This window comes from Thalassophryne amazonica, chromosome 16 (assembly GCF_902500255.1).
Source record: "Thalassophryne amazonica chromosome 16, fThaAma1.1, whole genome shotgun sequence".
Classification (NCBI taxonomy): Eukaryota; Metazoa; Chordata; class Actinopteri; order Batrachoidiformes; family Batrachoididae; genus Thalassophryne; species Thalassophryne amazonica.
This window is the reverse complement of record NC_047118.1, coordinates 68,752,008-68,764,941: the sequence shown is the minus strand read 5'-3', so window position 1 is coordinate 68,764,941 and position 12,934 is coordinate 68,752,008. Positions and strand designations below refer to the sequence as shown.

Below are 12,934 nucleotides of genomic sequence, written 5' to 3'. Positions count from 1 at the left end.
GGAATTTTAAAGAGGGAGGGGACACTTTATTCACAAACCTCAGAACTTCCAGTCTGCAGTTGGCATCTGTCAGTCCATCAACCAAGATGTGTGTGTATTTGTCAAAAAAATAACTGTGTAAGATGTGCAGTTCAGTCAGCACTGACTTTGGCATTTGAAGGGCCGACGATATTGTTTCACAATGCCAAGAATCGAGACTCACACCTGAGATTCTGCAGGAAGAGACAGCCATACAACATCGGTTAAGACTTCAGATGCTTAAAATTATCCAGTAAAATATGTTTTATGTTTTCAGCATAAAAGTAACAAAATGCAATAAGAGTTTTCATGTGACCTCACTGATCCCTTGTGCAACATCTATACTTTGGCTCAAAGATTTCGTATTCGTACAGTGAGTGCGTAAGGGCCCCTTCACACATAGTGCGAATATGTGCAACTCATGGTGAAACAGCTTGTATGTGCGATCCACAAAACATCGCGCTGGCAGGCAGGCGTGCATTATCTCGGTGCGACGGTGTCTTTCGAGCAGGAACACAGTGCAAGCAACCGGCTGTCATTCACACTGCCATCCAGTAGATGGCAATGTCTGACACATCTAATGGCTCAAATAACAAATACACATTTATTTATAAAAACCAACAAATAATGATTCAACCAATCAGTGATTGGAGGCTCAGTTTACCCATAATGCATTTTTGCATCTGTGTGTGTTAATGTTCAAAACTTCAGAATTAGTGCATTACTTTAAAATTAAAAGATATGTGTTATATTTTCACTTTGTACAAATGACAGAATTGGCATTAATTTAGTTAAACTATCCAGATAAATTTGGTGTTCCATGATGCATAACACAAAATGGCTGACGCACATCCAAAATGTCCTTGTAACTAACTGATCTTAACCTAACTGTCTTTCAAAATGGCTGACGCACAAAATGTCCTTGTATTTGGTAAAACCATCAGATCCTTTTATAGTTGTCTAATTGATAAAACCATCTGATCTTTTTATATATGTTTAATTGATAAAAACCAAAGTATTCATGTCTATTTGGTAAAATAATCAGCATGATGGAACACTCTGTTTTTACTGAGCGAAACTACACACACGCTATAAGATTTTTACATAACAACTATGAATGCACCGCGAACAGATACTACCCACTTTCACCACCCTGCAGCCAGCTCACATAGACACTGATTCAAGACAGGTTAAGGACTGCCCATATGTGGGTGGCTTAGGCTAAAGTAATAAAAGTTAGAGAAGGAAGTCGGGGTTCTTTGTTCCTGGTGTTTGCATGTGACCGGTTCAAGATCCCAGTGCTGAGATAAGTGTATCGGTGTAACAACTCTTTACAATACAACATCTAAACTTTGAAGTCCATTTCCTGTCCAATTCTTTTTGGAGGTCTCACCGTGATGAAAAAAACCTAACACCTGCTTTCCTTTTGAGGATTTCGGCCTCACGGCTGGGCTGCTGTATGTTGTAAATGGAAATGACTTTTTTGCAGCAGTGACAGTAGCAGCAGGCCCCTTCTGCTGTGGTGGAGTTGAACTGAGCTTCTCTCAGCTACCTGACTGCTGCAAAATACATTGCAAACAGGACATGTATGATTTTAGGGTTTATAAATTTTTGTTCACAGTTACTATGTAAAAAACAAACAAAAAAATGTTAGCAGACTAAATTAGCGGAACTAAATTTAGCAGAAGCTAATTGGTCTGCTGATGGTTTTTGAAGTTAGCTGAAAAGTTATACGCTAACAAAAAAGTTAACTTTGATAGTTAGCGGATTAGCAGAACTGTGCTCACCACTGACTAAATGTCAAAAATTTAAATATATGCTGTGCAGTGCAGCAGTGCCACCTGGTGGCAGCAGCAGGGCAGGGAGCACATATATGTCAAATCATTTATGGAAATTGTGGATGCTTTAGGATTTCATCAATGCGTTCAGGACTCGATGCACATTAGTGGAAATACCCTGGATTTGGTTCTTGCTTGCGGTACTGCTGTCACGAATATTGACATCATGCCTCTTGCTTCGGTGGTCTCTGATCATTCACTTATTAGGTTTACAGTTTTGCTGCCATGTTTAGTGGAACAACAACCTTATTCATCACTACAGTGATGCATCAACTCCTCAACTGTGACTGAACTCGAAGCCAGACTGCCTGATATCGTAGCTTCACATTTGGCAAATGCCCAATCAGTAGACAGTCTTGTAGATAGTTTAAACTCAGTGCTCAAAACTGCACTTGACATGATTGTGCCACCTTTGTTAAAACCATGCCCCCCCAAAACACAGTCACCTTGGTTCAATGACTACTTGCGTGACCTCAAACATAAGGCTAGAGGTCTAGAACGGAAATGGCATAGTTCTAAATTAGAAGTATTCCACCTTGCATGGTGTGATGCTATCTTAGACTATCAGAATGCATTACTGGCTACAAAGCGGACCTATTACTCTGATTTGATCAACAAAGACAAGCATAACTGACAGTTCTTGTTGGACACGGTGGCAACACTTATACATGGACAACCACCTGTAGTTCGCTCTCCTTTTACAACACAATATTTCCTATTTAAACATATTAATAATTAAATATTTAAACATATCCCAGCATGCCTTAACCCAGCCACTACACCCTGCTATTGAGTTGGGCGCCATTACTGAGGTATTACCTAGATTTACAGAATTTGATAGTATCTCACAAGGTGTTGTGTGGGCCGCCCAAAGAGGAGGTACTGCTGGCCAACACCAGAGGGCGCTCTGCCTGCAGACGGGCTTCAGGCACCAGAGGGCGCAGTTCGCCGCCAGGGACCCTGACAGCTGTCATTCATCATCTCATCTAGCCATCCATAAAAGCCTGGAGAAGACACCACACCCCTGCCGAGAAATCATCTGAGGTACTCAGGTAAAATTCTCAGCCGTCTTTTGTCTTGTTCAGCTAAGCTTATTGTTGCAACGTACTTTGCTGCTAAGCTCGAAAAGCTGTAATTTATATTCTGAGTTTGCAGACGTTTCAGTACACTTGCAGCTGGTCAGGAGGAGTTGGCGTTTCCGCTCCTCAGCTGTTAAGTGTGATTAGGATCTGCACGACTGTGGATATTGTGAGAAGTGGGAGGTGGTGTTTTTCTCCCTTCATCATCAGAACTCTGCTGACTGTTTGCTGGGTGTGTGCACACACCCACCCTTGACTGTTTCTGCTTCCTGCCAGCAGTACCCGATCTGACAGCTGGAGACGGTGGCCACCTGGTGACTTGGGACTTGGCGGCTCCGGTGTGTTCCAGATCCGTTGGCGGTGGAAATCGTGTGGGTCCCGACTCCTATCTGGACAGGCGTCTCCTTTCCTCGAGCCTGCCCACACGACACCAACTGTATAAATTGACTGTAGTATTGAATTGTATCTGTATCCGTTGTGCACATTTCACAACATTAAAAGTGTTACTCTTTATTTCCATTGACCGTTCATTTACGCCCCCTGTTGTGGGTCCGTGTCATTACACTTTCACACAACAGGAGTTCTCGGTCAACTGTCATGGATCCTGAGGGGCGTCAACCATCGAGTGAACCACCAATGGAAACGCAGGAGGCACAGGGACCAGCAGGAGGCGTACTAGGTGAGCTGCAGCAAATCCTAACCACCTTCACTGCTCGGTTGGACTTGGTAACCGAGCAGAACTGTTATGTGTCGGACGCAGCTCGGAGAACCGACCAGCGTTTGAAGGACCCAGTATGAAATAAGCAGAGCACGGTACAAAGGCTAACTGAATTTAATACATAACAGTGATCATAATAATAATAAAAGGTGCGGTCTGGCGTGGTGCGCTCCCAGCAGCGCTAATGGTCCAGAGCCAGAAGCTGTTTCGGACCCAAGGACCCCGCCGACACCCCCCAGGTGGCCGCAACAACCGAGTCTGTGAAAGAAGGAACCATTATGTGAGTCCACACTCTACACACAGAACACTTAAAGGTGTACAAACAGCAAACACTTCCTGGCTTGATTACTGATCAGCTTCCAACCTGCAGGCATGGAACATCCCGTTCACAAATCACCACCGCAGTGGAAGCTGATACATGACTAACATACAGCTCAATACAATAAGGTGTGAGGGACACCACATTTACTGACTGTATAACTGTTAGTCACAAAATCCAACGTACCTCAGGAAGTGTGCTGACGAGCGTGAGACCTCACCCTCTCCTCTTTCACAGACCGTGCATCAAACCTGGACATTCTCAGCGTCCGCTGCTGATGAGATGGCTCCCAAGACGACGATCTCACCCGTCTGGTCACAAGGTCGAGTCTCTGGCAAATGCACACTGTGCACTTCAGTCTTAAATGCCAACATACTCCAATCCCTCCAGATGCACCTCAGCTGTGAGTCCTGACGAGTCGCAGGTGATCAGGGTGAAGTCCTAACAGCCTCAGCAACACAGCCACTCAGTCCCAAATGCATGCCACCTGGGAGGAAACACAAAAGGCAAACAAACCAGCAGCCAGGCCCCCCCAGCCATACAACAAGAACGTTATCCTCAATCGGAGGATGGAGGCTCTCACCGCTCAGGTGGAAGCGCACGCGCAGGGCGCTGCTGCGGCACCTCCTCCTGCTGCCTGAGTGCCAGATACAGATATTCCAGTGGCCTTCAACGAACCCCCCCCCCCCCCCCCCCCCCGTCCCCTGAAGCATATATAAGTCCTCCTGAGCCATATGGAGGCTGTGTCAAGACGTGCGCTGACTTTTTAATGCAGTGTTCGCTCGTCTTTTCACAGCGTCCGGTCATGTACGCGTCTGACGCTAGCAAGGTGGCTTATGTGGTGAATCTGCTTCAAGGAGAGGCACGCGCCTGGGCTACGGCGCTTTGGGAGCAGAACTCACGGCTCCTTACTACATACACTGGGTTTGTGCGGGAGTTCAAACAAGTGTTTGATCACCCCAATAGAGGTGAGACCGCTTCGAACGTGCTGCTGTCGATGAGACAGGGGCGTCGGAGCGCAGCCGAATATGCAGTCGACTTCCGCATCGTGGCAGCGAGGTCCGGCTGGAATAACGTTGCGCTCCGTGCCGCCTTCGTAAGCGGACTGTCTCCGGTCCTGAAGGAGCATTTGCTGGCGAAGGATGAGCCGCGGAATTTAGATGGGCTTATTGATCTCGTTATACGGCTAGACAACCGACTAGAAGAACATCGCCGGGAGCGAGGCGAGGGGCGTGGCCGGGCACGAGCCATCCCTCTTTCTTCCGGGTCCGAACGGATGTCGTCGTCCCCCCGCTCCACTGCCAGAGCCCTCCGTGAGGCGACAGCTCCTCCTGCTGATGAAGCTATGGACACGAGCAGGGCTAAAGTAAAATCAGAAGACAGACAATGGAGGCTGGCCCATAGGGAGTGTTTTTTCTGCGGCTCGAGTGAGCACATACAGAGAAATTGCCCCAAATGGTCAAACTACAAACGCCCGCCCTTAGAGACTGGGCTAAGGGTGGGCCATAACACTCACGAGGGGAAATCCCGCAAATCCGCACGAATCCCAGTTACGATCCTAAGTGGGGATTTAACCCTTCATGCCCCAGCACTGGTGGACACGGGGTCGGAGGGGAATCTGCTGGATAGCAGATGGGCAAAGGAGGTTGGGCTCCCTCTAGTGGTCTTACCGTCACCATTGTCGGTGCGGGCACTAGATGGCACCCTACTTCCACTAATTACACATCAGACACAGCCAGTGACAATGGTTGTGTCTGGAAATCACAGGGAGGAGATTGTGTTTCATGTAACACCTTCTACCACCCGAGTGATTCTGGGTTTTCCATGGTTGTTAAAACACAATCCCCGGATTGATTGGCCGTCTGGGGTTGTGACGCAGTGGAGCGAAAGCTGCCACCGGGAGTGTTTAGGATCCTCGGTTCCACCCGGTGTGACAGCTAAAGAGGAGGTTTTAGTCCCCCCCAATCTGCTGGCGGTGCCAGCTGAGTACCATGATCTTGCTGACGTCTTCAGCAAAGATCTGGCGCTCACGTTGCCCCCGCACTGTCCGTACGATTGTGCCATTGATTTGATACCGGGCGCTGAGTACCCGTCCAGCAGGCTGTACAACCTCTCACGTCCGGAACGCGAATCAATGGAGACCTACATCCGGGACTCGTTAGCTGCCGGGTTGATCCGGAACTCCACCTCCCCGATGGGTGCTGGTTTCTTTTTTGTGGGCAAGAAGGACGGCGGACTCCGTCCATGCGTTGATTACAGAGGGCTGAACGAGATCACGGTTCGCAACCGATACCAGTTACCCCTACTGGATTCGGTGTTCACGCCCCTGCATGGAGCCCAAATTTTCACAAAGTTGGATCTTAGAAATGCGTATCACCTGGTTCGGATCCGGAAGGGAGATGAGTGGAAGACGGCGTTTAACACCCCGTTAGGTCATTTTGAGTACCTGGTCATGCCGTTCGGTCTCACCAATGCGCCCGCGACGTTCCAAGCCTTGATTAATGATGTCTTGCGGGACTTTCTGCATCGGTTCGTCTTCGTGTATTTGGACGATATTCTCATCTTCTCCCCGGATCCTGAGACCCATGTCAAGCATGTAAGTCAGGTCCTGCAGCGGTTGTTGGAGAACCGGCTGTTTGTGAAGGGTGAGAAGTGTGAGTTCCACCGCATTTCTTTGTCTTTCCTGGGGTTTATAATCTCCTCCAACTCCATCGCCCCTGATCCGGCCAAGGTTGCGGCGGTGAGAGATTGGCCCCAACCAACAAGCCGTAGGAAGCTGCAACAGTTCCTCGGTTTTGCAAACTTCTATTGGAGGTTCATTAAGGGCTACAGTCAGGTTGTTGGCCCCCTGACAGCCCTGACCTCCACTAAAGTCCCCTTCACCTGGTCGGATCGGTGCGAAGCCGCGTTCAAGGAGTTGAAACATCGGTTTTCGACTGCACCAGTTCTGGTGCAGCCTAACCCTGATCGCCAGTTTATTGTCGAAGTGGATGCCTCTGACTCAGGGATAGGAGCCGTGCTGTCCCAGAGTGGGGAGTCCAATAAGGTACTCCATCCTTGTGCCTACTATTCCCGCAGGTTGACCCCGGCTGAAAGGAACTATGACGTCGGCAATCGGGAACTTCTGGCAGTGAAAGAGGCTCTTGAGGAGTGGAGACACCTTCTGGAGGGAGCCACGGTTCCCTTCACGGTTTTCACGGACCATCGGAACCTGGAATACATCCAGACCGCCAAGCGTCTGAACTCCAGGCAAGCCCGTTGGTCACTGTTCTTTGGTCGGTTTGACTTCCAGATCACGTATCGCCCGGGACTAAAAACCAATGGTCCGATGCACTGTCCCGGGTGCATGAAGAGGAAGTCAGGCCAGAGCTGTCGGATCCACTGGACACCATCATCCCCGAGTCCACTGTCGTCGCAACCCTCACCTGGGACGTGGAGAAGACCGTCCGGGAGGCCCTGACACGACACCCGGACCCTGGAGATGGACCTAAAACCACCAGAGGCCAGGGCTGCGGTCTTGGACTTCTGTCACGGTTCAAAGCTCTCCTGTCACCCAGGGGTGCGTAGAACCATGGCAGTGGTCCGGCAGCGCTTCTGGTGGGCGTCGATGGAGACCGACGTCCGGGAGTACGTCCAGGCCTGCACCACCTGTGCCAGGGGCAAGGCTGATCATAAGAAGGCCCAAGGACTCCTCCAGCCGCTGCCGGTGCCTCGTCGCCCCTGGTCCCACCTAGGCCTGGACTTCGTCACGGGTCTCCCTGCGTCCCAGGGTATGACGACCATCCTGACGATAGTGGACCGGTTCTCCAAGGCGGCCCACTTCGTGGCCCTCCCGAAGCTCCCGACGGCCCAGGAGACTGCAGACCTCCTGGTCCACCATGTCGTGCGTCTGCATGGTATCCCCACGAATGTAGTCTCGGATCGTGGTCCCCAGTTCTCCTCGTAAGTCTGGAGGAGTTTCTGTAGGGAACTGGGGGCCACCGTGAGCCTCTCATCCGGGTACCACCCTCAAACCAATGGACAGGCAGAGCGGATGAACCAAGACCTGGAGCAAACTCTGCGGTGTGTCACCTCCGCACACCCGACGGACTGGAGTCAACACCTGGCCTGGATCGAGTACGCCCATAACAGTCAGGTCTTGTCTGCCACCGGCCTCTCCCCCTTTGAGGCGTGTTTGGGGTACCAGCCCCCATTGTTTCCAGCCGTGGGGGGAGAGGTTGAGGTCCCCTCGGTCCAGGCCCACCTCAGGAGATGCTGTCGGGTATGGCGCACTGTCCACTCTGCCCTTTTGACAGCCCGGACGAGGGCTAAGGAACATGCAGACCGCCGGCGTTCCCAGGCCCCTGCATACCAGCCCGGGCAGGAGGTTTGGCTGTCACCTAAGGACATCCCTCTGCAGGTGGACTCCCATAAACTGAAGGACAGATACATCGGACCTTTTCCTATCATCAAAGTCCTCAGTCCTGCCGCAGTGAAGCTGTGGCTGCCAGCTTCACTGCGGAATCATCCAGTCTTTCACGTGTCCCGGATTAAACCGTATCACACCTCCACCCTCTGCACTCCCGGACCAGCGCCGCCTCATGCCCGGATCATCGATGGTGAGCCTGCGTGGACCGTCCGCAGGCTTCTGGATGTCCGTCGACGGGGCTGGGGGTTCCAGTATCTGGTGGACTGGGAGGGGTACGGACCCGAAGAACGCTCCTGGGTGAAGCGGAGCTTCATTCTGGACCCGGCCCTCCTGACCGACTTCTACGCCCGACACCCCAACCAGCCTGGTCGGGCGCCAGGAGGCGCCTGTTGAGGGGGGGTCCTGTTGTGTGGGCTGCCCGAAGAGGAGGTACTGCTGGCCAACACCAGAGGGCGCTCTGCCTGTAGACGGGCTTCAGGCACCAGAGGGCGCAGTTCGCCGCCAGGGACCCTGACAGCTGTCATTCATCATCTCGTGTAGCCATTCATAAAAGCCTGGAGAAGACACCACACCCCTGCCGAGAAATCATCTGAGGTACTCAGGTAAAACTCTCAGCCGTCTTTTGTCTTGTTCAGCTAAGCTTATTGTCGCAACGTACTTTGCTGCTAATCTCGAAAAGCTGTAATTTATATTCTGAGTTTGCAGACGTTTCAGTACACTTGCAGCTGGTCAGGAGGAGTTGGCGTTTCCGCTCCTCAGCTGTTAAGTGTGATTAGGATCTGCACGACTGTGGATATTGTGAGAAGTGGGAGGTGGTGTTTTTCTCCTTTCATCATCAGAACTCTGCTGACTGTTTGCTGGGTGTGTGCACACACCCACCCTTGACTGTTTCTGCTTCCTGCCAGCAGTACCCGATCTGACAGCTGGAGACGGTGGCCACCTGGTGACTCGGGACTTGGCGGCTCTGGCGTGTTCCAGATCCGTTGGCGGTGGAAATCGTGTGGGTCCCGACTCCTATCTGGACAGGCGTCTCCTATCCTCGAGCCTGCCCACACGACACCATCTGTATAAATTGACTGTAGTATTGAATTGTATCTGTATCCGTTGTGCACATTTCACAACATTAAAAGTGTTACTCTTTATTTCCATTGACCGTTCATTTACGCCCCCTGTTGTGAGTCCGTGTCATTACACTTTCACACAACACAAGGCATGCTGGCAAAACTTGTAACATCTACAAAAAGCACAACCTGCTTATTTGATCCTATACCAAGAAAACTGTTTAAGGATCTGTGGCCCACTCTTGGGCCGACTGTGCTGGAAATGATTAATCTCTCATTAACTTCTGGATCTGTTCCTAAATGTTTCAAATCTCAAGTCAGAACAGCTGTTTTGATTTTATTTTCCGCTCCGTGAGTCCGTCACTTTTGTGGATTGAAATACACATTTGCAAATATTTGTGCTACAATAATGGCCCAATATGGTAAAGCTAACATTTGTTAACTGTGACAACTGTCATTGCATGATACTCTGCATAAGATATAATTAAACCAACTTACATTGCTTTCCTGCAGTTCCTCACAGCTGGAAGAAGCCTGAAAATACCTTGTGCTGTAGGTCTGCAGTTCTTAAGGTCAAATTCTTCTCGAGGTGTATTTGACATTAGAATTGAATTGGCCAGAGCTGAGCACTGAACTGGGGACAGCGGTGTTTCTGGTTGCTTATTTAGTTCTATATACTGTTGTACAGTATCATGTAGGGATGTGTCTTTCACCTCAAACAGGCAGTGAACAAGGTTCAAACATCTTTCTGGTGAGCAGTCCCCCAGATCTATTAATATCAGAATATTTCAAATTTCTTCAACAACTTCTGAGTGGTCCTCTTCCTGTTTCATCAGACCTTGGAGGAGCTCCTGCGTAGATTTCAGGCACATGCCGATGAGGAACCTCAGGAACATGTCCAGTTCTCCAGTCCTTCTCTGTGTTGAATTACCAATTGAAATTTCCAAGAAGTCTATCAGTGGAAGATCAACAGGATCTTTATCCAATTCCAGCTTCAGGTCTTCTTCAGACCCTTTGAGGAGGAAATCCTTAAGACATGGACAATTGATGTTCTTAACGGTGTAACTGTGGTACACAAACAGTGCAGCAAAATACTCCTGGACTGTCAGATGCACGAAGCAATACACTTTCTTTTTATGGACCACAGCGTCACATTTGAACATCTCTGTGCACAACCCACAGTAAACTCCAGCATTGACTGTGTCAATACCGTATTGCTTCAGATCCTCCTCGTAGAACATGACACTGCTTCGTTCTAAATGTTCAAATGCCATACGGCCTAGTTTCAAAATAAAGTCTTTGCTCAGCATCAAGATCTTCTCTATTTCGCATTCATTCTGGGGTTGGTATTTCTCACTGGCAAACTCTGTTTGAATGAGGAGGAAGTGTGTGTACATCTCAGTCAGAGTCGCAGGTATCTGTTGAATTCTATCTTGAGTCTTGTTACCTTTTTTCAAGAAATACTCCAGAACCTTTGCAGAAATCCAACAGAAGATGGGAATGTGACACATAATGTACAAGCTCCGGGAGCCTGTGATGTGGTCAATAATTTTTTCAGCTACTTCCTTGTCTTTGACTTGCTTTCTGAAGTACTCTTCTTTTTGGGGGTCATTAAACCCTCTGACCTCAGTCCACTGATCGATGTACCGACGTTGAATGCGATGCACTGCTCCAGGTCTTGAGGTTATCCAAATGAGTGCAGAATCAAGAAGATCCTTTCGGATTAGGTTTGTCACCAGAACGTCAACTGCTGGCATCTCAGAACAAGTCTGTATTATCTTTGAGGAATCTTTCAGTTTGCCTGTATTTTTTAGATCTAATTTCAGTTGGGTTTCATCAAGACCATCGAAAATGAACAAAACTTTGTGGGTGGTGAATATTTTTCTTACTGTAATGTTTTTAAGTGCTGGGCTGAACTGTTCCACAAGTGTCTCAAGACTAAAGTTATCACCTTTGTATAGGTTTAACTCCCTAAATGGGAGAAAGAAGACAAAATCCAAGTCGTTATTGGCCTTCCCATCTACCCAATCAATGATGAACTTCTTCACAGAGACAGTTTTGCCAATTCCAGCAATGCCTTTTGTCATCACAGTTCTGATAGAGTTGGCTTGCTCACATGTCATACTGTCATCTGTTAGAGGTTTGAAGATGTCATTGCAGTTAATTTTAGTGCCGTCGGCTTTTTGGTTCCTTGTCTTTGCTTCAATCTCCCATATCTCATGTTCTTCATTGACATTTTCACTCTCACCCTGTATAATGTGGAGTTCTGTGTACATTTTTTCTAATGATTTCCTGTTCTTCCAGTCTTTCTCGTTGCCTTCCAGCTCATAACTGCACAATTCCTTCAGGTAGGCTTTATGCTTTTTGATGACTTCTTTAATGGTATCTTCTGCTGTATAGAAAGACAGTAAACACAGAATGAATGGATTACACTGCAGAACTCTTAGCACAAATGATGAACTGTTGCCCTGTATCCCTAATTTTAAGTGAAATGACTGTCATTAATTATAATTAAATAATGATAATGTGGAACTGCAGAATTTTTGCAATCTAGGTTGCATATTGTCAGAAAAATAATAACCATCCTGACTGCAGCGGAGAAAGAGGAAGACAGACGTCTTGCTTCAATTGAAGTCTTTATTACCACGGGACTGCAACCAATGAAGGCACATTAGCAAAACCTCAGATAATATACAGCTTGAATCACATGGAGGGGGTTACCTAACAACAGTTTCTCCAGTCATAACTCTCCCCATCATTTTCAACACAGATGCTGGACTTCTCAAACCCAAGGTTGGCCAAAACAAACTTATTTTTCTCAAATGGTGGAGAAAGGCCTTCTCTTATCTTTTTGCTCTCTGACAAGGGTTGTCTCTTGACTTCTTACATGAAAACCCTCAGAATTAAACTGTCTTATTAGAATTTAAGAATTAACTCAAATATGCAACATTTCCCATCATGATAACAATGAAAATTTATAAAACACAGGAACTTTTCCAACACATATATTCTTTATTTCCTTGATGTTCTCAGGGTTGACAGCCATAAACTGCATATATATACACTGGATAAAACTTCTGTGACTTTATCCATAGATTTTCCAAAGAACAGATTTGAAGCTGAAATGGGGTGGCTCCAGATGCTGCCATCTTGGCCATGCTTGAGTCTGTCTAAGTCCCAGCCAACCAATTCACTGGTAAAGTAGTGGAGTGTGGACAAGACCACAAACAGGCTAATTTTGGTTCAAGTGGTTAATTAATATATTTTATATATAACATATTTTTGTGGAGTGGGCAATTTTATGAGTTGTTTGGGCCGTTTGGTGCCGTGGTCAATGTCAAGGTGATCCGTGATTCCAACATGAACAAGTCCAAAGGTTTCAGCTTAGTGACCATGAGCAACTATGAGGAGTGGGCACAGGGAAACTAGGCATAGAAACCAATACCATTTTTGTGCCAGGCTGTAAACATGTTTAATTCTGCTGGGTATTCAA

General features: G+C 48.0%; 1 protein-coding gene across 1 annotated transcript in view; it reads right to left on the bottom strand.

Annotated features, from left to right (window-relative positions):
* Positions 1-12,934, bottom strand: part of LOC117527682 (protein NLRC3-like) — a 48,882-nt gene that overhangs the window by 18,646 nt on the left and 17,302 nt on the right. Inside the window, 2 exon segments of the mRNA XM_034190136.1 lie at positions 39-212; positions 9,940-11,833. Coding sequence (XP_034046027.1) covers positions 39-212; positions 9,940-11,833 — 2,068 coding nt within the window.